The sequence below is a fragment of the Drosophila elegans genome, unplaced genomic scaffold (assembly GCF_018152505.1).
Source record: "Drosophila elegans isolate 14027-0461.03 unplaced genomic scaffold, ASM1815250v1 contig_149, whole genome shotgun sequence".
In the NCBI taxonomy this organism is placed as follows: Eukaryota; Metazoa; Arthropoda; class Insecta; order Diptera; family Drosophilidae; genus Drosophila; species Drosophila elegans.
In genome coordinates this window covers 20,152,914-20,180,026 of record NW_024545513.1, presented here as the reverse complement: position 1 = coordinate 20,180,026, position 27,113 = coordinate 20,152,914, and the positions used below count along the sequence as shown (strand labels likewise).

The 27,113-nt window shown below is 40.1% G+C and overlaps 3 protein-coding genes across 4 annotated transcripts; 1 reads left to right on the top strand and 2 right to left on the bottom strand.

The window, feature by feature from the left end:
• Positions 1 to 231: 231 nt before the first annotated feature.
• On the bottom strand, positions 232 to 6,015 carry LOC108138548 (zinc finger CCCH domain-containing protein 18). Of its 2 annotated transcripts, none has more exons than XM_017260818.2 (6): positions 5,714 to 6,015; positions 3,684 to 4,522; positions 1,805 to 3,422; positions 1,574 to 1,726; positions 1,369 to 1,506; positions 232 to 901 (listed from the first exon to the last, which is right to left on the bottom strand). In XM_017260818.2, the coding sequence occupies exons 2-6, from the start codon at positions 4,476 to 4,478 to the stop codon at positions 585 to 587; spliced, it is 3,021 nt and encodes a 1,006-aa protein (XP_017116307.1). In that variant the 5' UTR covers positions 4,479 to 4,522; positions 5,714 to 6,015; the 3' UTR covers positions 232 to 584. The 2 variants fall into 2 exon arrangements, with proteins under 2 accessions (XP_017116307.1, XP_017116308.1); XM_017260819.2 differs by lacking the exon at positions 5,714 to 6,015 and adding an exon at positions 5,248 to 5,603.
• A 589-nt stretch (positions 6,016 to 6,604) lies between these two features.
• LOC108138571 (abhydrolase domain-containing protein C22H12.03) lies at positions 6,605 to 8,608 on the top strand. The gene is made up of 5 exons (XM_017260851.2): positions 6,605 to 7,066; positions 7,130 to 7,303; positions 7,908 to 8,137; positions 8,197 to 8,334; positions 8,395 to 8,608. Exons 1-5 carry the CDS (start codon positions 6,809 to 6,811, stop codon positions 8,531 to 8,533), a joined length of 939 nt encoding a protein of 312 aa, XP_017116340.1. The 5' UTR covers positions 6,605 to 6,808; the 3' UTR covers positions 8,534 to 8,608.
• A 427-nt stretch (positions 8,609 to 9,035) lies between these two features.
• On the bottom strand, positions 9,036 to 12,290 carry LOC108138572 (protein unc-119 homolog). The gene is made up of 5 exons (XM_017260853.2): positions 11,833 to 12,290; positions 11,603 to 11,726; positions 10,780 to 11,417; positions 10,541 to 10,713; positions 9,036 to 9,975 (listed from the first exon to the last, which is right to left on the bottom strand). Exons 3-5 carry the CDS (start codon positions 11,289 to 11,291, stop codon positions 9,857 to 9,859), a joined length of 804 nt encoding a protein of 267 aa, XP_017116342.1. The 5' UTR covers positions 11,292 to 11,417; positions 11,603 to 11,726; positions 11,833 to 12,290; the 3' UTR covers positions 9,036 to 9,856.
• Positions 12,291 to 27,113: the final 14,823 nt, after the last annotated feature.

Genomic DNA, 27,113 nt, shown 5'->3' with positions numbered 1-27,113 from the left:
CCTTTCTTGGTTGATTTAATTTTGGTCACTTTTCGATCCATTTCTTTGTGAAATGTTTCTAAGTTTTCGATGAATTGCAGAAAAGTGACTCAAAATTGCACTTCTAGATCCCACAATTTGTCGTTTTATTCTATATTAATCTGTTTCACAATTTGGAGCCCAAAACTACGGATACTTTAACCCGAATTAAAGGGGATACCTCTTAAAGTTTTCCATTTTACAAAACATTTCTTTCATCATTAGGGTTGGCTTTTATTTAGAATCTATTATAAACATTAGTGTTTAATGCTCCATCATTGGCGGTAGTCAAGGAGGAAAAAAAAGGACATCATGATTGTTAAACCTAAATGCATTGAATTTTATATTGCAATCGGGTCGATCGCGACAGACCAAGGCAATATCGAATACGATGCGAATGTTGCGTAACCACCAATTATTGTGATTGATGCCGATCCATGATCCGCCGATCCATGATCGTGGATGGGAGGGGATGCGAGGGTCTGGGTGGGTACTCGGTGCAGGGATGCGAGACGATGGATGTGGATGCGGATCCGGACGACGAGAAAGGTCTGCAGTCAGCTGGATCAATTTAGCTTGGAGCGCTTCTTGGCGATCGCATCCTCGACAGCGCGCAGTTGCTTCAGCAGTTCCTCGCGACGCGACTTCTTGCCATCCTTATCCTTGCCGCCATCCTTGTCCTTGTCCTTGTCCTTATCCTTGCCCTCCTTGTCTTTATCCTTGCCGTGCTCCTTCTCCTTATCCTTGCCGTTGCCGTGCTCCTTCTCCTTGTCGGAGTCGACTGAGTTGTTGGGTGAGGCCAGCGCCGAAACTCCCACCATGTTCGACGTTTTCTTAATCTCAATGGAAATGGGCGAACGCTTCTTGGTTGCTTGTTCAGCGGCTGAGGAGAAAAACATAGTAATTAATTACTCTAATTGGTTTTTGAAAAGGTATTACAATAATATATAGAAATTTTTAAATCAAATCATATATGCTAGTGGTAGATAGATAAATATTCTTGTCAAGTAAGACCTGGTACACTCTTCATTTAAACGAAATTATGGATATTTGGACTTGTCCAGCAAACTTTTGCTTTTAAATAGGTGAGCCAGCCCTCATTAAATTACTAAACTAACTAAATCTTAATTATGCTTTCAACTGTGTTCCAAATTTGTAGAGCCCCCGAAAAGGCTATAGATAACTTATAACAATAAAACGTTTTAGTCTGAATAAGTTTTCTCGAGCATTCATAATCAAAGAAGCTTAAAATTGTCAAAACTGCAAGGTATATTGTTAATAACAATATCCTAATAAATCCTTTGAACCTTAAAACCCTTAAAGTACGTGTACAGAACTAGTGATCCTTACGCTTCTTGATGAGCTTGCGCTCGTTGAGCGCCTTGTCAGTGGCTCTCACTCGCTTCTGGGGCGTGTCCCTGGATCCCGACGAGCTGTCCGACGACGAGGAGCCCGATTCCGATTCGGAGTACGAGGTATCCGATGAGTCTGCGCACGAATTAAACAGAAATTATTGCAGATCTTGGGCGTTAGCCAATGCAACAGTGCATCTCACCTGAGTCGGAAGTGCTGGAGCTGCGCCGGCGTCTCAGCTTGTCGAACTTTTTGGGTGCCTGCGACGAGAGCTTCTTTCGCTTGGAGGCGGGACTATGACCAACGCCGCGCTTGTCCACAGCGGGTCGCTTGTACGAGGGCGACAGGCTACCTTCTGTAAATACCAAAAAAAAAAAAAAAAAAGCCATTTGATTAGTGGCCGATTATTCGAGTGAATAAGGTAAACACTCACTGGAAGAGTGTCGGGGTCGTCGCGGTATCTGGCTGGGCGAGCGGGCCGCCCGAGCACCATGCCGGCGTGACGAGGCAGAGGCGGAGGCGGCCAGCTTGTGCGAACTGCCGCCGTAGCGCCGCTTGTGCTCCGACGGACTGCTCGATCGCGACGAGTCGGAACTGGAGTCGCTCTGCGAGCTGTTCGAGGTGGAGTACGACGAGTTGCTGCTGTAGCTGCGTCTGTCCCGCCGACGGCGATCGTCGCGATCGTAGGAACCGCCGCGACCCATCGACTTGGACCGCATCCAGGGATCGCTCCACTCGTCGCCCCGCCCGGCGGCCTCCACCCGCTGCACAATCACTTCGCGCGCCGGCCTCAATCGCCGGTCGTCCTCGTAGTGCGGCATCCGATGGGGCGGCAGTTCACGATACCTTGCCATCCGGCCGTAAGCGTCCACATCCTCATACTGCGGCGGCATATATTGGGCGCGACCGTAACGATCCGGCGGGGGACCGTAAACGGAGTACTGCAGGGGCAGGAGGGCTCGGGGATTGGCATGGGCAACGGCATGCGGATGCATGGACAGCGGCATGAGCGGATTGAGTGGCTGCTCGCGCACCGAGCTCGATTGTGGGGGCGGTGAACGGGCGCTGCTGCCGCCGCGGTCCTTGAGGTAGTACGAATCCTTCTCCATTTCATCGGGCGACAGTGTCAGGTTCATCTTCTTGTCCTCAAAGTCCATGTCCTGCTCCTTGCGTTTGTTGGCCTTGCGCATCATCTCCTTGGCGGTGCGCAGGCCGCGTTCCCAGGCATTCTCCACCACCACCGGGCCGTCGGGCAGCAGCGGTCGGCTGTCGTGGACAGCATGGGCACCGTATATGCTGGGCGCATGGAGGAGGGCCGGCCGATGGAGTAGCGGCGGCCGCTCGTTTCGATAGTCATGATAGTCGGCCGCCGCCGAGGCGTGCGCACTATAGGCAGCCGCTCCGGCACGAGCGGCAGCGGCCGGTGATACCGCAGCGGAACTTCCCGCTCCGGACGATCCGCCCTGCATCGGCACCGAACGCACCAGGCTCTCGAACATCGTGTAGTTGCCCTTGTCCGTGACGCCGGGATGCAGGAAGCGACAGCTCATGCCCCAGGTGCACTGGCCGCGCGTGTAGAAGCGGCACACCGGCTTCGGTTCGGTCTCCTCCGGCCGCTTTTCATCCTCGTCGGACACTTCGCCCTCCTCCAGCTCCTCCTCGTCCTTCTTGCGCTTGGCCAATGCCGCCGCCGCCGCCGCCGCCGCCGCCGCCGCCGCCGCTGCTGTCTTGTCCTTGTCCTTGACCTCTTCGCCCTCCTCTAGACTGCCATTGCCGGCGCTATCCTTCCGCTTGGCCTTGTCATCGTTGTCCTCCTCATCGCCGTCCACTTCGCCATCATCGTCGTCGTCGTCGTCGCCGTCCTTCGGCACCTTGACCGCAGTCTTGGCCTTGTTTGTTTCGTTGGCTTTGCTCTCCGACGGTGGCTCCTTCACCGGCTCTGGACACTCGCCCTCCTCCGCCTCAAAGTCCAAGGCGTCGTCGTCGTGCGCCTTCACCAGATCCTCCTCCAAAGCGGTCGCAGGCGCTCGCCCATTGGAGGCTTCGTCGGGCTGAAATAAGGACAATAATTTAATTAATTAAAGGTGTTCTTTGCTTTGATTATTCCAAAGTGTGAAAAATAATATCATTTAAATTTTAGTAAAAAAAAAATATCCATTAATTATAACAATTATCATGATTTTATAGCAGCTACATTTCAAAGGAAGTCTGAACAATATAAAATCATGTAATAATAATTAAGAATCATAACCCACTTTACATAACTTATAGAGATATTCATTTCCCTAGATTTTAAATAGACTGGAGCTCACTTTGGTATCTTTGGCGGATGCCTTCTCCTCATCCCCGCTGGCCGCCTTGCCGTTCTGCTTGGCCAGTTTCTGCTGCCCTGAGGCATCCTCCTCGCCCAGAGCGGGCAGTGAGTCGTTGGAGATGGCGCCATCCTCATCCTCGTCCGCTGGATGCAGCGAATTCTTGGACGGTGCTCGCTTCTCCTCCGCCTCGATGTCGCTGACATCGCTCAGATCCTCGTGACTGATGTTCAGATCCACGGCAGCCTGGTTGTACAGCTGGGGACTGTTGCTCTGACTGCGAACGGAGGAGAGGAACGAGCTGGGCTGCGATTTGGCGCCGGGCGAGCCAGGCTGCAGCACTTCTTCGGCAGTTGCTGCCGCAAAGGATTCGGGCTCTGGTTCAGACTCATTCTGGCGCTGCTGCTGCTGCTGCTGCTGCTGCTGCTCGGGCAATCGTTCCTGCTGCCGTTCCGGTTCCTGGTCGGGTTCGTCCTCGCTGGAAGAGCCGCTGGATGAACTGCTACCACTGCCACTGCCGCTGCTGCTGCTTGAGCTCTTCTTCTGCTTTTTGGACAGCTCACTGCGACTCGAACTAGAACTGGAGTTGGACGATGAGCTGCTGGTGGAGGCGGCTCGAACGGATCGATCCAAAGTGGCACCTCCACCGCCGCCACCGGATTCCTCCGCCTGGTCATCAGCCGGATCGGGAGCAACCTCATCCTCCTTGTCGTTGGTTGGCGAACTCGAACGCGACTCCGAGGAATTGGAGGGGGAACTGGCACGAGAATCGTCCGATTCCATGTCGAGGACCATGGGTTCGCCTTACGCCGGTGCGGGCAACTCCTTCCTATGTGTTTCTGCAGGAGATTCGATGGGATCGGAGATTAGTTGGGTTGTCATGGCTGTACCTACTCAACACCCTGGACAAATCTTAGACTTAGTAGGCCACCACGATTCAGTGGGTGGGGGAAGATAACCGCGGCAAAACTTGTGGAGCAAGTCGATCATTTGTTGAAGGTTTTTTCTAAGCTAATCAGTTAATATAGTATTTTGTTGTATATTAAAATACATATTTCAATGTGTCAAAATCGTATCTGATCAAATGTGCTGGATTTAAAAAGCAGTCAATATGTTTTTTAATCCTATTGGCTCTTTAATTTTAATTTATAATCGTATCATAATTGTATTATAATTGCCACAAGGTTTCTTGTTGATAATGATTTTAAATTAAGAAAATTTAAAAACACTGTAAATTTAAACATTTATAATAAATTGCAGTATACACAAAAGCAGACCTTTCTATTCAGTATATATAATTAGAAGTTATGTTAAAAACTACAGCATGAAATAATAGCGACTATCGATAAATTGTGATACGAGAAGGGGTCACCAAAGGGAAACAACGCCAAGGTCAAAGTCAAAAGCCTCCAACAAATGCCGATAGCTTTTTGATTGCTCCGATAACGCGAAAGGGTAATAATCGATATGGGCATTTTCTTTTTTTTTTTTGCAATGAGGGAGAAGAAAAGTTTTGATTGATACGTTTTTTTTTGTTGCTGTTAACTTTTTGTGGGGTTCTTACCTTCATTTGTTTTATTAGCATTTATCTTTTTAATTTTTGATTATATTGTGTGTGTGCTACTGCCTTTTTTATTGTATTTTATTTTTGATTAATTTTTTTTGACGCGAACGAGAGAGACAACGGAGCGAGAGAGAGAGTGAGCAATTGGGAAAATTCTTAACCACGCTCTCTCCCTCCCACACAAACAGTTAAGGACACGCACACACACAGACGCACACACAGCAGACAGTTAATTATTTGATTTTTGCGGACTTTTGCGCACTTTTCGCGACCGAAATTGGATTTACTTAACAACTTTAACCACTTTTCACTTACTGACTTTCGACTTTAACTTTATTACTTTTACATTTTAAACTTTTACTTTTTCAGTTTTTTTTTTTTTGGAGGGGAAAAATAGAATACTTGAAAATATATCAATTTGTTGGTCTGCTTTTAGCAATATGCTCAATTTGTTTTTGCTGCTTACCTATGCTTTAGTTGTGTGGGTGCGAGCGAGAGCGCCGCTGCGCTGCCTCTGCCGACGTCAGCGTTGCGCTTTCCCCCTCTTTTTTCACTTTGCTGGACTTTTTCCGTAGCCCCGGAATGGAGTACCTGTTGTCCGTTTTCCGGGCCTGCCGCTGAATTACCTGTAAGTGATGGCTAAGTGGACGGCTGGAAAAGTTTGGGCAGCGGAAAATGCGTTCGATTCAATATCTTCAGTTAAAACAAATAACCTCTGTCACGAAAAATAGAAAATATGGCGGCTGCACCGTCCAGTGTGACCGTGGGCGGCGTGTCGAAAAAATCCCGCAATCCTAAAATACCGTAATTTAGTACAGGGCTGGCAGACAGGGCTGTCACTTGGCAGGCAAGGGTGTCGCTAAGGGGTCAGGGGTGCTCAAGAGCCCCTTTTAGTACAAAATATATATAATTGAATAACTCTATTAAATTGGTCTTAAATTCGTATATTGTAATTGAAAACAGTTTTATATATATTATTGGAGACCCATTTATCGCTTGTAAATGAAAATATTACAAATAATAATATAAGAACAGAATCGAATGATTGGTTTCTGCCATATACCGTATCTTTACTTAACAATATTACTTTTGAATTACCGTATCTATACTTAACAATATAATTGTCAATTAAAAATACAAATAACGACTTGAATTTATAGAAAATTGTTAGCTTGTGGTTTAATTGTTTAATTCAAAAGTATTATACGGTTTCTTACCTTTAGTGAACAAGTAATTTTTAGGACCTAACTTTCAATAACATACAAAACAGACAATTAAAATTTTCTAAAAAGTCGTTAATATACATTGGTGCTTGAATTTTCCCAAACTCCCCTTTATTATTGTTTTGGACTACGCCCCTGTTGATTGCCTGGCACATGTACAAAACGCAAAAACTTGACTCCACTCAACAATTGGCACAATGTTTGAAATTAATAACATATGACTGGCAATTTAATTACGCAACTGCAGGAACATAACCCCCTTTCGGTCTCCCCCTCGGCCCACACCGCTGTGCGCTTAGTTTTTCCCGCCGGTGGCGTGTGTACACACTGACCACCAGATGCAGCGCTTGACGAAATCGTTACGTTCACTTACGTACTTTCCCACGGGAAAGGGAGTCCTTCCTCCTGGCACATGTCCTTGTTGGGTCCTGAAGAAGGACTACTCCTCGGAGCCCGTGGAACTGAGCTTCGATTCGTACACGGGCGAGGGAACCGACGAAACGAGGCCACCTCTGATGACCTACCATGGACTCTTCGGTTCCAAGCAGAACTGGCGGGGAATTAGCAAGGCTCTGGTGCGGAAAGTCCCCAGAAAGGTGGGTCGTTGAGTTTCTCTAGGCGATTGCCCCATATAATGAGGAGTTTTCCAACCTCCCCAGGTGTATGCCATAGATGTCCGCAATCATGGCGAGAGTCCCCATTCGAGTGTCCACAATTCCGCAGCGATGAGCGAGGATTTGCGTCTGTTTCTGGAGCAGCACAATCATCCAAGAGCCGCCTGCATGGGTCACAGCATGGGCGGTCGCTCCATGATGTACTTCGCCCGCAAATACGTGAGTGGTTCAAGGGTTTTCACTGTAGTTGAACTAGGAATGCTCCTTAACGCATACTACATGTATACAGCTAGTTTTGGTTTCCATGGGCAGAAGTAAAGGATACAACAACTAATATTTTTTGGGATCAGGACAAGATAGGTTCCCAGAAATAGAACTATGTTTTATAATAATAAGCTCCTTTAAAATGAAACCCGGAAAACCTAATGTGGCGGATCATTACTGTATATGTTTTAAAACTTATAATTAGTTTTAGTTTATTTCAAATGAAATATGCAGTTAATGTTCCAAAACTAGATAAGGCTATAACAGTTGTATCATATTGTAAATACCATATGTATATGTATATAATATGTATGTAATATGTTTGATTTATGTTCGAGTTATAGAACATGTTTAAAACACAATAGGAATCAGAGAAGATAGCAGCATATTATCCTACAATTATCAAGATAGGTTTAAAATATAAATCGGTATTGTAGTTTAGATGTTATACACAAGCACTATGAGCATTGGTGGATTGTAATTCCTTTCTGATTGATCTTATTTGTTGACTAATCATTACTATATGCACCATATTTGAATATGATTTATACATTTTTAGCCCGAAATGGTGGAGCGATTGATAGTGGTGGACATATCGCCCATTAGCGTGCCGCGTTCCACTGGCGAGATGACGCAAATCTTCGACGCGATGGTCTCTCTGGATCTCTCACCGACCTTGTCCATGGGCGAGGGCAGGAAAATCGCCAGGGAAAAACTACTGAAAGCCACCGAAGACGAGACCGTGGACTTTATCATGCTGAACCTGCGTAAAGATCCGGATTCGGGGGCGTAAGTTTGGCATTTTGGGGTCTAGTTTCGGGATGATTTAAAGGTTTAATACAATTCAGATTCTCGTGGGCCTGCAACGCCCAGGTTCTTCGAGATTTCCTTACCCGCTTCGATAACTACCAGAGCAATCTGGAGGAACTGCCTCCGTATACGGGACCCACCACTTTTATCTGCGGATCGCGATCACCCTACATGAGGTTAATTTTATTTTGTTATATGTTAATAGCTCTAAAAATCTAATATTTGTTCGATTTTAGACGCGAGCAATGGCCGCAGATTCAGGAAATGTTCCCCAATTCCGAGCTCCACTGGCTGGAGGCTGGTCATCTGGTGCATTTCGAACAGCCGCAGGAATTTTTAACACTAGTCAGCGATTTCCTAAACAGATCTGACTGAGCCATCAAATTGTTATGTTAGCCAATTGTACAAAGGAGCCAATAATAGATAGGCTTTAGCTAAATTAATTATGAATAGCGTTTTTCATTGGTTTGGGGCCATAAATTATATATATATATATATAAGTGTTTGCTCCTTTTTTACACTTAGAATCTAAGCCATCACAAAAAAGAGCAGGACAGCAACATTTTAGAAGATTCTGAATGCTAGTGATCACAAGACATATTGAATATTTGTGTCATTTAAGTCATTAGTTAACGACAAAATAAGAATATTATTCCTTATTTTTCACAAAATTAAAATCAAATCTAGAAATATTCAAGATAACCATGCTTATAAACCATGCTTAACATATATAATGCTTTTTAAACAATCCCTTAATGGACTCCCTTTCTCCTCTCCCCAAATTATACTGAAATTTAAATTACTTTTAGTCACGAAATGCACTCCAAATGACGTCAACTTTAAGCGCCCCTTCCCAAAAATGTCGACTCAACTTCAATTTGTAGTGGTGTATGTACATTTAAAATGTAATTTAATTTATCATTCTTGTTCGGCGTGTGATCGTTAGATTCTTTAGATTTTTAGATTTTCATTATAATCCGTTTTGTTTTTTTTTTCATCTGGTTTTTGTTTAAAAATATACATACACAGACACGAAAAAAATGCCATGAAGAAGCTGATCGATCTTGTATGATCGTATGCTGCATACAAAAATTGACAGCAAGTGTTTGTTTTCTTTTGTTTTTTTTTTGTTTTCCAATTATCGAAAATGTTTCAATTCGTTTTTCTTTGGTTTCGTGTGTGTGTGTATACGTATGTATGTTCCTTGTTGGGCGTGTGTAAGTGTACTTACGTATTAGGAATAAATAAATGTGTATAAATACAGATATAAATCAGGGGAAATCACATTGCACTTAAAATTATATAGTCGAAGTTTAAATCATTGATAAATGAACACATTCCGCGTGCTTCAGTGTGTGTTGTTTGTTTGTTTGTTTCTTTGTTTTTGTTTTTTCGTTTGTGTTTGTGTGTGTGTGTGTGTACAGGAGTCATTATCCTTGCTAAATACATCAAACAGGAATGGTGGGTAAAACTCTTGTGCTAAGGCTAAAATGGCTGTGATAATATTCCTCGATTCGATGTGTGGTGTTTGTGGGATTGTGAGTGTGGGTGTTGCAGTGTTTTGTGTGTGTGTGTGTGTGTGTGACAAGTCATTGATTTTGTCTCACAGCATTTGTAGTTTTTTAGTTTTTTTAGTTATTAGTTTGCTCTAGTTGTAGTTCCATTTCACTTCCATTTAAAGACTGCTTAGTTGCGTTTCTAGACTATTATGCCGCCATCGTAGGCGTAGTCGGCTTTGTTGTGCATGACTAGTCGGTTTTCCACAAAGTAAAAGCTGTCCGAGCGCGTCTCAAAGGGGCTCGATATCATCTCAGCCACTGAAAAATAGAAATAAGTCAATTAATTACCGATTTAGAACATATTTAGGGCGAAATTAATAGATTTTAATGTTTTTTAAATCGTTTTTAATGGAAGTCATGCAGTGTATAGTGGTACAACATATATATGAATTATGTTTGGCCGCAGATACCCTTTTAAGAGGTCTACAAATTTGACTTTTTACAATGAAAATAGCTTAACTTAAAACACATTCAAAAGAAAAGACTGCCTATCCTCAATAAAATTGTATTGTAGTACAAAAATTATGTTCAGTAAATATACAATAAATCTAACAAATAAAACAAAATAACAAATGCAATTAAACTTTTCTAAAGCATAAGTTAAATGTTTTGTTACTGAGCATACAATTACAATACAATTTTGTTACAGTATGAATAAACTTATCAAAGAAAGCTGACAAATAAAGACCTAAAGACATCCCCATTTCTCACAAGCTGAAATGCAAGGCGGCCTTGACCCACAAACCGCTTAAGACTTTTGGCAGCCACTTGGCTGCTGGCTGGAATTATGTAAATGGCCGCCTAACTGGGCTGGACTGCTTACCTAGGTCGGGTGGAAGATTAGGAAACTCGTAGATGTGCTCGCACGTGTTCTTCGAATATGGAATGCAGTAGCCAAACTCAAAGTCGAAGGTCTTAAGCAGGCGATCGCGGAAGAAGTGGCGCTCGATCATGCGAAAATTATTGACAGGCTGGCTGCCCACGGTGAACTCCACACTAAAGCAGAGGATAAAAGCCCATTAAAGTTAACATATAGGTATTGTTAAATACAGCATAACCTACGTGGCACCCACAGTTTTGAGGTTGAGAAATGCCGGTGTGAACTGATAGCGCACATAGCGCCCGGCATTTGGATCGGCAGTGTCCTCCAGCGACAGTTCCTCGGCTGCCGCCAGCATGGTCTCCTCCACGGACAATCCGTCCGGATATTGCTCGCTCGGCGGCTTGGCGATCTCGAAGAGGACGGCTCCGCTCTCCAGGTCGCGGATCTTGAACCGCGTAAAGTCAATCTCGAACACATTTGCATTGGCGGAGCAGAGATAGTCGTCCGTGATCTTGGTCAGATGGAGCACCTCGTCGGGACTCACGCTGGATGGCTCCGCCGATCGTTTGGAATCGTTGGAGGCGCCTAAGCCTCCCGATGCGGCTGCTCCCGCTGATCCGCCACTGCCACCGTTGGCCTCCACTCCACTGCTGGATGAAGAGGATCCTCCGCCGGCTGTAGAGGAGGATGTAGCCACGGCTGCCGCATTGGAGGATTGCACGGGATTCAGTTGCTTGCCCACCACGCTCATTTTCAGGGGGGGGACTCTGTTCTGGGAATTGGTTTCTGAAGCTGAACAGTTTCTGGTGGAGATTAAGGCTCCTGACTGGCTGTAGCAGTGGTATCCTTTGCCTTAAAGCTAATTCGCTGGCTCACTCTGCAAAATTACAAAAATTTCGATTACCAGGGGGAAGATAATAAATAAGGTAAACAAGTCTTAATAACCAAACATTTAATTTTAATATATATATTTTTTCTTAATTTTTGTAAGAAACAAAAATGTTTTAATTTTTTTATAATATTAAGAAATAGTTTAAAATTGTAATATAAAACGTAACTCACCCACACAAACACACAAGCGTAGAGTTGCCATAAATTGTGCCAGGACTTTCTGGTGGATATATAAGGCTTCCTTCCGATTTCCCAATTCGAATTGTTATTATCCTTTCGCTTTCCACTCCTCACTCTTTAGAAAAAATGCAAAAAAAGACAAATATTTATAAAGGAATACATGTAATAAGGCAAAATTAAGAAAATGCACTAAATAAAATAAAGAAAACAACTTTACTCACCCACAAAAATGCAATTTGACAGTGTTGCCATAACATTTAAGCTGTCAGCAACAACAACAACCACCAGCAGCAACAACAACAAATGCACCCACAGCACAACAAAATATGAAAAGCAAAAGGAAAATCACCAGCAACAACAACAAATGACCCAATTTCTGGAAAAGCTGCTCTCTCCTTTCTTTTTTCCCTTTGTGTTTGTTTTTCCTTTTTCCTTTCGCGTCCTTTGTACTTGGGTATATGAATATTTACGTGTGTATTTGTGAGGGATTTGTTTTTGTTGTTGCTGCGCTGCTTGAAAATCAATTACATTAACTTGACCGGCATATTAATGCTGTTGATGTTGTTGTTGTTGTTTGCAACTCCAATTAACGCATTTAAACGTTAATCATTGCACTATTTTTGCCCAATTTCTTGCATCTACTTTGCAAAACACGTCCGATCAAAGTTATCGCCGATAGGCTGGCGGTGCTGTCTATCGATTGCCAAGAGTTGCCAGACGAGGTGATAACATTTGAACTTGTTACTTTGGAATCACACTTTTGGCGCGGTGTTATCGTTATTTAAAAATGTTAAAATTTCCTTGCCCAAACTTGGGTTTAACAAAGATAAATCAATATTATTTGGTATAGAATTATAGCCATTAGTTCTTCAATTATTTATTCATTAGATATTATTATTTCTTATGCTAAAATAGAAAAATTGTGAATTCATTAAATGTTACCACTTAACAGCATAAAATGCGGTGACCCTTTTGGCGCGTTGTTAAGAAAATTTGAAAACTTTATTGTTGCCAAGTGCAGAATATTAAAAAACACCTTAAGAGTTTTATTTTTCTGTAACTTAAATTTGTGAATACAAGCACTGTTTTCCAATTTATAAAACATAATAATTATATTGTTTTAACTTTATAGAATATTTTCTTAATTTAAATAATATATATTTCGAAATACACATAATATTATTGCAATATCAAAACATTGTAAAAACCAGAGACAATTAAAATATTTTTAAAATCACTATTAACAAAGAATAATTATAGTGTAAGTTTTTAAAAGTTTTTATTTATTTGCTAAAGCCTTTTGAAATATATTTATTTGCCTTGACAAAACAAATGCATAAAAAACATATTTTAAGATACAAAGCCAATTTAATATTCGAATATCGCCTCTCACTTTTAAGAATATCATTGAGTACAGAGTAAATTCGAAAAGGAAATACTTTTGGAGCGTGCAAATGTGTTAAATGGCATGTCGAGCGCTTCCCTGCGTTTTTGTGGCCGACAATTAGTTAATATCCATGCAGTCTGCCTGCTTCTTCTTTTCTCAAGTGCTGACGAGCGCCCCTTCGAGTGGATTCCTCTAGGCTGAAGACAAACCAGGCCCAAAACTCAAGTGCCTTATCCCATATCCCATTCCGTATAGCACACCATACCGTACCCATTTCGATTTCCATATTCAGACGCACGGGCGCCAATGCCAGATCATGTTCATGCACTGCAAATAATTAATTTCAAATATTAGTTTTTAAAAGTAGATGTTATTTCAAAAAAAAATTGTTTTTTTCATATCACGAATATAGGCTTAAAAGATTCGAACAGTACTTTTCAATTCCAATGGTTATGACAAATCTTAAAGTCTATTACTTTTAAAAAAAGTTTGTTTTCCGCTTTAGTTAGTAATTAGAACTTATAATCATACTTTCTTCCTTGATTCCATTTGTGCAAGTACTTATTAAATTTTAATTTTTATGAATACATTTATTTAATTAAATTTGATTCTGATTTAAAATAATATTATGTTCCATTTTTTATACTTGCATTTGAATATTTTTTTTTATATATTTTTTTGCCTGTGTGAAAGGAACTACTTGAGTTCAATTCTAGCTCCTCTTTTCTCATTTTCTCTGCTTCTTGCCGCTGTTATTGTTGGCCTTAAGTGGGTATTTTAATATTCGCAGCCGGAGCCAAAGAAGTGTTAAGTTTCAGGGGCCACATATGCACTTATCCCCCGTCCCCCGTCCGCTGTCCTCTGCCCCCGCCCATGTGTTTTCTCCATTGGCGTCCGCGTTTCCTGTGTTATTTATTTTTTTTTTTTCATTTTTTTTGTACTTTGCTGTTTGGTGTGTTGGTGTGTATCTGTGTGGTGGCACTGGGAACGTGTTCGGCTCTATCTTTAGTACAGTTTGACTGGAGTTCTCCAAACTGACCCCCCCCTTAGGACCACACTCCCCTCACTTGATTTATTCCCAAAACTCGCAAAAAAAAAAAAAAAAAAACAACTGCAGACAGCCGGGCACCTGAGGAATATGCCATCTGACAGGCCGTAAGGGTTAAGTTGAGATCCAAGAGAACCGTGGAATTCGCGGGATAATCCAACTTTTCAATCTCTGCGAATGCCATAAGCAGGATTCGGTTTCATTTTAGTTAAAAAATGTTCAGCTCATTGGACTTAAGATTTTTGCTTGGGAGAAGTTTTAATGATTACAACAGGTGGGCATTTGTAAGTTATAAAATAAATATAGATACCTAAAACATAGATACCTTAAAACTTATTCTTGCGTTTATTTAGTATTTTAAAAATGTCTTGTATTTTTCAAATATTCATTTTAATTTATTGAATAGAAAGAAAAAAAACTTCAAAGTATAATATAAGTTGTCAGCAAACTAACTCTCTTGAAGGATCATCGACTTTATACCCACATTAATTATTAAGTTAATAACTTAACAATATAACTTATAACACTTTGGTGTAAGGGTACTTAACCCATTTTGTTTTAAATCAATTATTATAATACAAATTTTTAAAAACTTATTTTGTCGGTAGTCCATTAAGAAACAAAAAAATTTTAGAATGAGTTTCCAATCTATCAAACTTGGTAAGGAAACTTTCCAAAATTATGTCTACTTGAGACTTATCAACATCGATTTGCATTGGCATGGCAAATGAAACTTAGCATTTGATTGTTAGTTGGGAGACTTTGTTTGAGAATTATTTGCTTCAGGGGCGGGTTAAGTGGAGGGGTTTTTTTTTATAACCATAGAACTCAAGTACCCCCTGTGTATTTGAATGTGCATGTGTGTGTGTGTGCTTGGGTATCGAAAACAAACAGTAGAGGCAACAACAAAAACCGAAATCGTGGGCGATAAAATTCAAACTCGAGTAGAGGAAACAGGGGCGTTATTGAAAGGGGATCGATTGGAGATTAAAATGTTTTTGAAATATATTTGAGAAAATACTTAATAATGAACACAAATTCCATTCGATTTAAAAACATATTCAATTAAGCTGCCCATAGTTCATGATAAAATTTTATTAAAAAACAAGTATTTGTTATTTTAATCTTCCTTGTCGTTTTCATAAAAGAAAAAAATGCAATGATTATGTTTTTTTTCCAATTCATGTCTGCGTTTGCGGAAAATATTGCATACTTTCTGGCGATCCAAAAGCAAATAAACCCTTTTTAAGCACAGACTCATTTCGTTTCCTTAGTGTTCTGAACTTTAAAACTTTGTATTAAAAATTAAGAGCTTAATCATAATCATCATCTTTTTCCCAAATATTAAAAACAATTGTCAATAACAGAAAGGCGCTGCTCAAAAAGAATTCAAAATCAAAGGTCTAATATTATGATGAAGGAGTAATAAGACCTGTATTTTGCCAAAAAAAAAAGTGTAATCAAACCTCCTTTATTGGTTTTGTGTTTTTGTTGGTAACCCCCCTTGAAATGTGACGCCACTGTGACGATGACGACGACGATGACGTTATGCGCGCCGGACGGTCTGGCAATGCAATGCACACTGCACTCACACACACACTGGCACACCTCACCCACACGCAGACACTCCACATCGAGTGTTCATTTCAATGTGTGTGTGCTTCTGGGGTTCATTGCGTGTGTACCTGTGTGTGTGTAGAGTAACACCTCCCAAGCAGCGCGGTCGGTTCGTCAAAAGCGCCAACAACAACTCGAATGATACACTGCCACCAAATTTTAAGAGCATTTAAATAACACTTAAATCACAAAAAAAAACCTTTTATAGATAACTATTTTTTTACAATACTCACAATTTTCTTTTTTTTAATTAACTCACTTTTAATACATAAGTGCCTAAAGTGTGAAATTTTACAGTAATTTTAATTTTTCGGGTTAAATTTAAGCAGTTATATGTTATGAAATTCAAAGTTCTTGGAAAGTTTTTGGCATTTGATAGCACAAATTTCAGTTTCCGTTTTAAAAAAATAATAATTTGTGAAAATTTTGCAGAAAATTAGTTAAAAAATAATTGTTTAAACCTTTTTTTTAAATTTGATCTTGATTCATAGCTGCTTTAAATTTTCTACAATGATTTGTATTTCTAAAACTTTGCAAACTATATTTTCTCCAAGTGTATTCTCAACAAGACGACCAACTGCATATGATTTTTTTCTCAGTGTAACGAGAAGAAGAAGAACAAGGGTACTGAGCATAATCTAAATGGAATTTTGCTTTGCTTTGCGCTTCGCTTTTTCGAGCGATTTCTCAACCAAGATACAACAACACAGTGGACAGCGACGCCCCCTCTCCACCAACCTCCTGCCCTCCCCCTTTCGCCATCACTCGTTTCTTTCAGTGTATGTGCATGTGCGTGTGAGTGCAATGCCGCTGGTGTGAGTGCGGATTTTTCTGGCGACAGACTGTCTGGCCTGACTCTGCCAACGCCTCTGCCAGCGTCGCTGCCCGCGTCGCTCCCTCTGCCGTCGCCTCTGCCGCCTCCGTCGCCGTTTGGTTGGCCTGCCTTTATATGGTGACTGCGAGTGTGTGTGTGCGTACATCCACACCACAGTTCACGAAAATAGCACCCAAAAGATCAGGTTTGAAAATGAAACTGAAGAAAGATTGTGAGCAGCATTAACATTTATTTTACGGAACCTTTAAAAAGGTAAATTTTTTTAAGACCAAAAATAAGCTTTAGGACAAAATAAAATACATTTATTTTATAGTCTTTTTTGAGCTGAGAAAATTAAGTTGATTAAGTAGATTTTGTTTTACATTTTTATTCATTTTACGGCTGCAATCCTTTTAACGACATTTCTATATTTTAAAATTAAGATGGAGATCGATCAGTACATTTGTTGTGAATATAAAACGGTTAAACAGTTAAGATTCGGATGCTTTTTAAGTAATTTAAAACATTTTTAACAGACAAAAAAACGTTAAACATTTTTTCAGAAATAATTCCAGGCTTGATATTAAAATGATTAATAATAATATGTCAAAGTTAAATAAATAATTATGTAACTTCGAGTCATTCATACACTAATTGTCAGAAATGGAATTAGGAACCTCTAGAGAAATTAATCGCTAATTCCTTGTCCACCACTGTGTGTGCCTGTGGCTCTAGTAACGTAGGTGTGCCTGTGTATATGTCTGAACTTTCCGTCCGTTCCGTTTGTCCGTTTGTCCGATTGTCCGGGCACGAATGTTTTGTTATTGCGGCGTTTTGTTATTGTTCCTCCGTGCTGATATGGATTCTCAATGGCGTTGGTGTTGGTGAGTGCATTATTGTAGGACTGTAGGACTGTTGGACTGTTGGACTGTTTGGATTGTAGGTATCCCAAAACCGAAACCGAAACCGAAACCCAAACTAAACACTCACACTTCGAGCTTGAACTTTACCTTTGAAAGGGTTGCTCTTGCTCCCTATTGTACTTCTGATTCTGACCTTCAGGAGGAAAAGGAAACCCGGTGTTCAAGTCCCGGAGTGCTTTAATTGCCCACCACTAGGGTACTTTGCAGCGATCAGATTTTACTGTACAGTAGACCCTAGCCAACTGGGAATGGTATACAAAGGCAAGCAAAATGAGTCCTATACAAAGAAATATGTAACTCTCACTTTGAAAATTGGAATCACACAGTTAGTATATCTAACTTAGAAGCTTAGATCTTAAGAGAGGAGATTTTGTATAACAAATTTATTAAATTGTTTTTTTGTTTTTTGAACACTTGTTCCATTATCTTAACTATATTTGCCTTAAAAGTTATCCCCTCTGAAAACAATATTTTAACAGACAAAGACAGTCAATTGCAGTAACTAAAAGAAAACACACATTAACATACACAAACATTTACGTTCCATCAAAAAGCCCAAAAAGCTGCAACTGCATTTGAAAACGTAAAAAGCCACACGCATAAATTTAAACCAAAAAAAAAAAAAATATACAAACAAAAAATAGCAGGCCCACAAGACGTATGTTCGTACAAAAATATTCCGAAATAATTTATGTACATATATACATATCTTCAAAATAATGCGCACATAATGTCTGTCCGCGTTTAAGTTTATTTGTTTGTCCCCCTCCCCAAGAAATAAACTTTTAGTAACCTTTTCCCCCTCCCAACGAACGAACCACCCACTTTCCACCCACAAAATGCATGGCATTATGCTCCGTATGTGGATTGTACACGCCTTATCAGACTCCAAATATTGGATTTACATAGATAGTTGACCCCAGCCCTATAAACAAACCCCCATTCCCAAGCTCAGTTGGATGTCCCACGTACAGTAGGCACTGGAAAAGTGTGCTAAACGGGGCGGGGGCAAAAAAAACAGCAGGGGGTATGTTGTATAGAAATACCAGACAGGGCCAGAAAACGATATATTTACAATGAAACTATCCCAGGCAATACATTTTTTGATATTATATCAATTCAATTTAAACTAATTATTTATGGTGATAAATGGAACATATTAAAACCTTTTTTATTTCGAGAGATCTTTTATTGATATCGATCCACAGAATTTTACCTATTGATCAAATCAAATTAAAACTTTAGAATTTATGTTATTTTAGGTTTAGTTAAAGCATACTGAAGATTTGGTCCTGAAATAAAAAATCATACGATGATCGTAGTTGATTGAAAGCTTTGGAAACATAAGATTAAAGTTAAAGCACATTTAAAAATAAACTATTAACACTTGGGTTGCATGATTGTAAGTTAACTTCGAGACCTTAGAACAAAGTTTATAAAACCTTTAATGATTCCAATAATACAAATTGTATGAATAGATTTTAGTATAATCTTTGTTTGATCAATCAACAGTTAAGTTTTTGATAAACCACTCAAGATTCGTTTTCAGGCGGATTTAGTAAATGAATCATTATTATCTCAAGATCAAGTTGCTTAAAATTCTGATCTTTGAAACAAAAAGACAAGTACTTCCTATCGAGGGCCACAAATCAAACCGAAGATCTGGGGGTTCTTGCAAACGATCCTGACCGAAGGGTTCAACTAATGCTAAGACCCGTTGACATGGGCACATTACCATTGGGCACAAATCATTCTCGGATATTGGTATGCCAGCGATCGAACCCCTGTGATTCTTATCTCCAATCTCTGCCTTTCTCTCGGGCCCCCGAAAATGGGACTTCGGCCATAACACATAGCCACAACACCTACATATCATTCTATTATATGTACATACGTCTATGGTTCCGATGTAACGCCTGCGAACGGAATTCGAATTTTGATTTATGACGCCCCATAGATTTCATTCCCATAATTAGTATTTCGGGTGCGTTTCCCTCCTGACACACTGCCAACCAATGCTTATATTGTGTATAATGTATAATGCCATGGGTCTTTGGGTCTGAGCGATTTATGGACAGGTGGCGATGTCGGCTGGCTACTGTTCACCCGATATCCGATTGCTCATGCCACGCGCGTACATACGCAGATATAGTCTACAGACTATGGAATACATAATATGGAGGCATATAGATGGATGGATTGATAGATAGATAGATGGATGGATGGATAGGCAAACGGGGGGTGCGTATCTAATGAGGTCTCCGGCGGCTCATTTAACTTTTAAACGAGAGATACCGCCGCCTAAATTATGGCCACCTGCGATGTCCCCAGCTGAATCACCAAATATCGATGGCGATACGATATATGCATAAACATGACCACGTAACCGATAATCTTGGCAGCTACCGGATATGGATCCATTCATCATCTGAATTTCTCCGGCCGTAGGCTCATCGCTAGAGCCATCATCGTTAGACGGCGATGACAAACGACCAAAGTTGTTGGGATGACATCCAAAAGTGCCACTACAAGTGCTGTCTATGAAGGCATATAAATAATAATAAATAATAGCTATAGAAGTACATACAAATATATTATATACACAGTTTTTAAGTTGACTTGTTGAAGAACTTAAGTTTAGGGGGGATTCGAACTCAAACCCTTCTTAAAAAAAATTTCATCTCTACCGAGGCGAGATTAATTTAAAAACAAAATTTAAGAACAATTTTCATTACACAGAATATGGGATTAAATTGCATTTTCCAGGAATCATAAACCATTTATTTTAATAATTAAATTTTTTTTATTAATAAGTCCTAATCAATTTATTCTCATTTTAAATTTAAGGTATTACGAGCACTAAAATAAATACGACGTTTTTAAGATCAATTGGACAACTGTTCATTTGAATATATTATTTATTTAAGATTATTAAAAACTGTCTAATACAATTTACAAAACAATAAACATTTGCATTTGTTTACATATATTTTCAAGATTAACAGCAAAGAAGTCATGATAGGGAAACCATTGATCATCCTCATTGAATTAAATAAAGGACCGAATTAATTCCCGAAGCCTTGGACCCAATGAAAGATCGAACAGGTAGGTGGGTGGGTGAGGTTCTATACCAAAATCTCAGCAGTAATTTATGGTGCGGCCGTAAACGCAAGCCAAGTTCTTTACGGCTTCTGCGACACAAACCCTAAATGCGGATTACGCTAATATTGCCCCCTAATAAAGTGAGCTGGTCCAGGGTCGAATGTTGCGTCTGATTGGTTTTTCCCACGATTACAATTAGTTGGACTGACGGACTGACCGACTGACAGACTGACAAGCGGACTGACTGATCGACCTGCGAACTCTGACCTGAGCTGACCCGCAAAATGAGTGGGCAGTCGGAACTGAACTGAACTGAACCGAACTGAACTAAAGGAAACGAGGCAGGTCAGCGGTACGGATTGTGCACTAAGTTGCTTAATCCGACGGGAAATCCAAAACATAACCCTCGCCCGATCCTCAGTCTTCGATTTGCGATTTAAGCCAAAGTTAGAGGCGCACAGGCACACATGTGTGTGGTTGGTTTGGCCGGGAAAGCCCCATTTTAAAGCTGGTTGCTTGGTCCGGCCACCACCACATGTTAGCACCTTTGTCCCTAGTGCCTGCCACTCCGAGAACCCGGACAGGTTCACATTCCCTGGAAGGATGGACCTCTGGGAGATTCCCACAGACCGAGAGCAGGTCATGTCCCTGTGCCCGCCAAAGGGAGCCACTTGTGCCGAAAAAATCCAACGAAACTATCGATCAAGTGGCGTTTAACGATTCTCAAAACTTTCCGAATGTTGTACTATCCTAACGCCATACAATAAATATTGCTACATAACAGATGTTTTCTTAAAATAATTTAGAAAATATAATATACGGTTAGACAATTTTTGTAATTGCATTTATCACAAAGATTTAAGCCAAAATTTTAAAAATTCTGTTGGTTAAATCACATTAAGAAATCATTTATTTAGAACTCAATGAAATATTTACACCTTGCATTTCTAGTTCTAGGCTCTAGAAATGAAAATCTGCATTTATTACAAATATTTGTTGGTAAAACCCCTTAAATGTTTATGAATTCACGATTATTTAGTATCAGTTTAAAAAGTGAGTTGACATGACAGAACACCTTTAATAAATCATCAACATTTTATAAAATGCTGATTTTGTTACATTTTTCTGGAGACTAGAATTATTAATCAGCATTTATAAGAAATATTTCTAATAAATCTATTTATGATTTTACCATTTAAATGATATTGAGTTACACATTTTTGGTTTCAATAAAACAAGGTGTTTTATAATACCTTATAAAATTCCATCTTAATGGAGTACTGAGATCTTAAAAGGTTATTAAGTATTTCCTTACAGAGCATAGAAATTCAAAAGTTCAGAAGTCACAACATAAAGCATAAATACCCCTCTAGAGATCAAAAAGGTAAGTTCAGTGGAAAACGGACTCCTCAAACACCCCACAAACATCCAAGGATTACAAATAAACCCACCTCAAAAAGAGATCTATGAGTCACAGTTTGTGGTACGTACATGATCACCAACTGATCTCCCGACTCCGTAATCTCACTCCGGATTGCACAATAGTATGGCTATGGCATGAAGTTGGATGGATGGGGGTTTTATTTTTCGAATTCGAAAACGGATTCCAATCTCACTTTTCTTCTATGCCCTTCGATCTTCACTCACTGCAATTTGATCGACAATCGACAATCGACAATTGACGATCGATGGCTGTGTGAAAACAAGTTTCGTAACTATGTAAATTAACCTCAATACAGCCAGATCACGCCTCGCCAGTTACTTTTCAGATTGATCACGAAATCGCAGGGAGAAGCTCGAAATGGAGACACCGAAGATTGACCATACTCTCCACACCTTGAGGGCACTATTTCTGGTTGCATTTTATTGATCATCTGGGTGTAGTTTGTTGGCTTTTTAGTCGGTCATCTTATGAAGCAATAATATCAACACTTCAACCTATGGAAAATGAAAAAATATACATATATAAATTTATGTGATTTGCAGTCAAGTAGAATAGATCAGGGCACTACCAAAAAAAAAAACAAAGATCGTTGGCCAGGCCACCCACACGTGCTGCCAAAAAAAAAGGCAAAATTGCCTGGAAAATGCTGAAATTACCAGAAAATATTGCTGATCAAAGTGGGAAGTGAACTGGGGCCAAAAAGCGAGTGAAAGTGAAAGAACTTCTGGGGGGCGTTATACATACATACATACATACATACTATACAAACAAACATATTAAGCTAATTTTATGTTGACTGGACAGAAATTTGCAATTATGGCCGTTGCGAATACACAAATTCATTCAGAACGCACGTCTACATATGGTTACACATATATGTATGTAAAATATATGTATATATAGCCAAGTGAGTTTATGTGCAAGTTTTGGAAAATATGTATCTGCGAGACCCCAAAAGAAACTGCATAGCTAAAGGCCTTATATGGCTGTTCTTCATTTGCACTCATTTGGCAACAAAGTTCTTTCTTAATAACGAACATATTGCAGTTTATATCTTGCCATTTCGAATGTGGAATGGACTTAAAGACAAAGTGCTAAAAAAGAACAAATTTATTTGGTTAGTTGTAATGTGGTTTCAAAGCAATCCCTTCTTTTAGGATTCTTTGAAAGGTAAACATTCATAGAGAGATAATAGGTACATACAATAATTTATAGATTTGATGTATTTCAAAAATGGTTTATACAATTCATTTAATTTTTGGAACGAGCCTATAAGCAATCAAGCAGAATTTCTTATCACTGACCTGGTTATCTTAAACTTTTCGATTTGCAATTTTTTCGCAAAATAAAATGTAATTTTAAAGTTTAAACTAGTTCTTAAAGCTTTTTGTGGATCGACTCATACGTTTAGAATAAGTACCCTCTTATCCCGTAGTATGTGTAAGCTCTATGATATAAACTTTATATTATATGAAATACAATAGTCATCGAAATGGTCATACCCCTTGGATGGAAAAGTACCGGGCCACATTCCGAACTCAGTTCAGTTGGTGGTTACGTGGTGGTGCAGCAATCGATCGATCGATCAGTTCGCCAAAGTAGAGGTCGCACCACTATTTACTAATATATATACATATATATAAATTGTATGAATAAATGGGGGTATATAGGGTGGCATGTGCATGTGCGCAAATACAAAGCTTAGGGGGAACCCATAATACAGTCGAACCTCTCAGACTAATAACCAATTTCTAATCAAGCTAAAAAATTAAAATAGTTTTTAACAGGTATATGAAAAGAAAGCTGTATAATTGTAACTCATAAATAACACAGAAAAGCTAATGCAAATATTAAATATATAGTTTGACTGTTTCGAGATGAAAAATGTTCCTAGTAAAGAAGTCTATCTCAAAATAAAATATCTGCTTAAGTTTTGAAAAATATGAGTGTTTTCAAAACTTATTCTACCTTATAGATGACGAATGGCTTGTATCAAATAAAGTGGCTTATGGAAATTAAAAAAAAAAAAGTTGATTTAAGAAAAGCATTATTTTTAAAAAAATTACAAAAATTATCAATTCAAACAGCACCTAATAAAGGGAATATCGTGAGATGTTGGGGTAAGGAATCAAAATTTGTTGTGTGGACCCCGAATTAAAAGCGACTTTTGGAATTTCGCCTGTACCGAAGCGTCGACGTCGGCAGAGGCAGCGGCGGCGGCAGCGACGACAGAGTGTCTGGCGGCGTAGCAAGAACTGGCGACATTCTGTCTGGCAACGATCGCCGCAACGTTGCCAGTTTTCACTCATCGCTCGACCTCTCTCTCTCTCTCGCTCTCTTTGGGTACCTGTTTGGACACTCTCTCTCTTTCTTTATCATTTTGGAGCAGACAGGAATGAATGTGTGGCAGCTTCAGCTCCAGCCCCATCTCCATGAACCTCTTCCACTCCCTCTTCTCGTTCCTCTACCGTTCTCCCTTTCTTTCTCTCTTTTCTTTCCAACGAGAGGTTCCTGCTTTTATTCATTCTCTCTATTTAGCGTTCATCCAAACACGTACACACTTACACACTTTGGCGCTCACAGCCCACGTCCGCTTCTCCATTTGTCGTCTTGGTCTAACACCCTGTACTTCCAAGCGCAATGTGTGAATAAGAAAATAAAAATAAATTAAATAACATTAGCTTGGTACACCTTGCGATTGCCACTGTGCGGCTCTCTGTTACTCTCTCTATCTTTTTCTTTCTCTTTCTGCCGCCAACGCAGACATTGAGGCGCCTCTTTCGTTGTTGGTGCTGTAACGTGGCAAAAGCCAAGATCCTGGAAAATTATCTGCTCCTGGAATAAAAGTGAGGGATAGAATGAGAGAGAAGCTATTTCCTGTGTACAGCGAACCAGGGCTGGAGGCAAAACGAACATGGCGCCAGGGCTGGCATATTAAATTAGCCAAGCTCCCCTCTTTCCCCTTCTCGCTCTCTCCCACTCACTTTTTTTTTGCTGCCGCTCTGTCTGTCTTTCCAATTGAAAATCGACAACGGCGCAACAACAAGAACAACAACAACAAAGTGTGGCGCTGCAAAAGAGAGGGGCCGAAAGAAGACGGGGGTGAGGCAGGGGCAGCTCGACAGACGAGTTATGTCTCGCTGGCGGTGTAAAAAAAACCTGTTTGTTTAAACAACAATTTTGTACTAAAAATACACACAGATACACACACAAAAGCTGTCAAGTGGAAGAAGAAGAAGTAGAGTGGGGAGCAGTGGAAGTAGAAGGAGAGGGAGCATTGGAAGGAGTGTGATGGAAAGGGGAAGAGATGGAGAGCCAACGAGCACGAGTGCGAGAGTGAACTCGTAATCGCACACACACTCACAGACATATGGTGTGGCGCTTTATGCTGCGCTGCAAGAAGAAGAAGAGGAGCCAAGCAGCGGCAGAATGCAAAGAGTGGGAGAGAGACAGAGTGAGAGCGGGGGAAGAGGAAGAAACGCCTGCCAGTTTGTCTGCCAGAGTGCGCCACACAGTCGCTCTCCCTCTCTCTTGCCCCCTTTTATCGCATGGCCCCCCTACCCCACCCCCGCTGTGCACACAGCTGCATTCGTTCGTTGTTGCTGCGGCTGCTGGCTGAGCACGTAGGCGTCCGCTCGTCTGTCGCTGAGACTACACTCGCAGTCACAAAAATAGCACCATAATCAATGCAATTCTTTGAGAAATAGATAAATAAGAAAAATAAATATGCTTCGAGCATTTACTTATTTGGGGACTTAAGAATTTATTAATTATTCTTTATTCATTTTTAAAATGAAATTCACCCGTTTTTTATACTTATACTTTTAACACTCCCCTTAGTAACTTTGGTGAAAATATGAAACAAGAAACAAAATATGAAACAAATATTTCTTAATACTTACTAATATTCGAACAAATTTGAAAAATATGTTTAATAGAAAGGAATACCATGAATTCTATAGTTTCTTTAATCATTTTAGGCATTTCATAACTGCATGAAATTTTTATTGTATACTTTTATTTTAGTTTAATCATCTGTCTCGATTAAGTACTTAGAGCATGTGTAAATCTTCAAGATATAGGACAAAATCTATATATAAAACAAATAAAATGTGGTCAAAGGGTAAGAGAATGGGTGTATTTTAGGTGATACAGATTTTGGATAAATTGTTAAAAAATAATTGTAGACATGGCACTGACATTTTGGTAAGCTTTTGGTAAGAACTTATATAATTTTTGCTTGGACTGTGGGTTGGCTGCGTTCTGTGGTTCTATTTGAGTGTGCTTGTGTGTGTGTGTTGGCGTTGGAGGGCCCCCAATATTTTTGAGGCACAGGCCCCAGGCAGCGCCTTCTTCTGCTGCTTCTTCTTCCGTCGTTTCTTCTGCCTTCTTCTTCGGGCTATTTTTTGTTGTTGTTTTTACGTTTATATGCGCTTCGTTCACGTTCGACTGCAAAACAGAAATTGACTCAAATCGACGTCGTACCCCCTTTGAACCCCCTTTTTGAGAAGCCTCTTTAACACCTCCCCTTTTCGCAAAAGTGCAACCGCAAATCGCAACGCCTGCAGCGCAGCCAACTTCGACGTCAACGTCAGCATTTGCTAACTAGCCAAAGAAAAGTCCAAAAAAAGGATGAGAATAGAGAGAGAAGAGGTGCGAAAAGGATGAAGAACACCTGAAGCTCAAAGGCTAAGCTTTACATGTGTGTGAGTGCGAAGAGGAGAGAGCGAAAGAGAAGGAGCTGAGTAAAAGGAAGAGGAGAAGGAGGCAGCGCATTAAAAGTCAGGCGAAGCGAGGCGAAAACAGGCAACACAAGGATCCAAGAAATTCCAATTCTCGGAAAAGTTAATAAAAGTTTTGCCTTCGCGCATTGCCTTTCTCATGTGTGCACTGCTAAAACAAAATTGTGAATCCAAAAGATACGTAATATGAAACAAAATATCTTAAAACAAATCAATTTCTTCAAATATCAACTTAATTAAAAGTGATCGAAGATAAGTATCTTATCATTAATTCAAGTATATAAAATATATAAATTAAATAAATATATTTAAAAAGCGATATCATTTTATAAATGTTTTAGATATATTGTAGGCTCTACAATAGTATATTTTCAAATATTATATATTTTTTATATTTTGAAATCCTTTTAAAATAATGTATATGC

What these genes read in the sequence shown, in the direction of transcription:
- LOC108138571 (XM_017260851.2), top strand. Translation starts at nt 6,809, where the DNA reads ATGCAGCGCTTGACGAAATCGTTACGTTCACTTACGTACTTTCCCACG. An exon ending in TGTACTTCGCCCGCAAATAC is followed by an intron (nt 7,304 to 7,907) that starts GTGAGTGGTTCA and finishes ATACATTTTTAG; the next exon opens with CCCGAAATGGTGGAGCGATT. An exon ending in TCGCGATCACCCTACATGAG is followed by an intron (nt 8,335 to 8,394) that starts GTTAATTTTATT and finishes GTTCGATTTTAG; the next exon opens with ACGCGAGCAATGGCCGCAGA.
- LOC108138548 (XM_017260818.2), bottom strand. Translation starts at nt 4,478, where the DNA reads ATGGTCCTCGACATGGAATCGGACGATTCTCGTGCCAGTTCCCCCTCC. An exon ending in CATCCGCCAAAGATACCAAA is followed by an intron (nt 3,423 to 3,683) that starts GTGAGCTCCAGT and finishes TCCTTATTTCAG; the next exon opens with CCCGACGAAGCCTCCAATGG. An exon ending in ACGACCCCGACACTCTTCCA is followed by an intron (nt 1,727 to 1,804) that starts GTGAGTGTTTAC and finishes TGGTATTTACAG; the next exon opens with AAGGTAGCCTGTCGCCCTCG.
- LOC108138572 (XM_017260853.2), bottom strand. Translation starts at nt 11,291, where the DNA reads ATGAGCGTGGTGGGCAAGCAACTGAATCCCGTGCAATCCTCCAATGCG. An exon ending in CTCAAAACTGTGGGTGCCAC is followed by an intron (nt 10,714 to 10,779) that starts GTAGGTTATGCT and finishes CCTCTGCTTTAG; the next exon opens with TGTGGAGTTCACCGTGGGCA. An exon ending in TAATCTTCCACCCGACCTAG is followed by an intron (nt 9,976 to 10,540) that starts GTAAGCAGTCCA and finishes TCTATTTTTCAG; the next exon opens with TGGCTGAGATGATATCGAGC.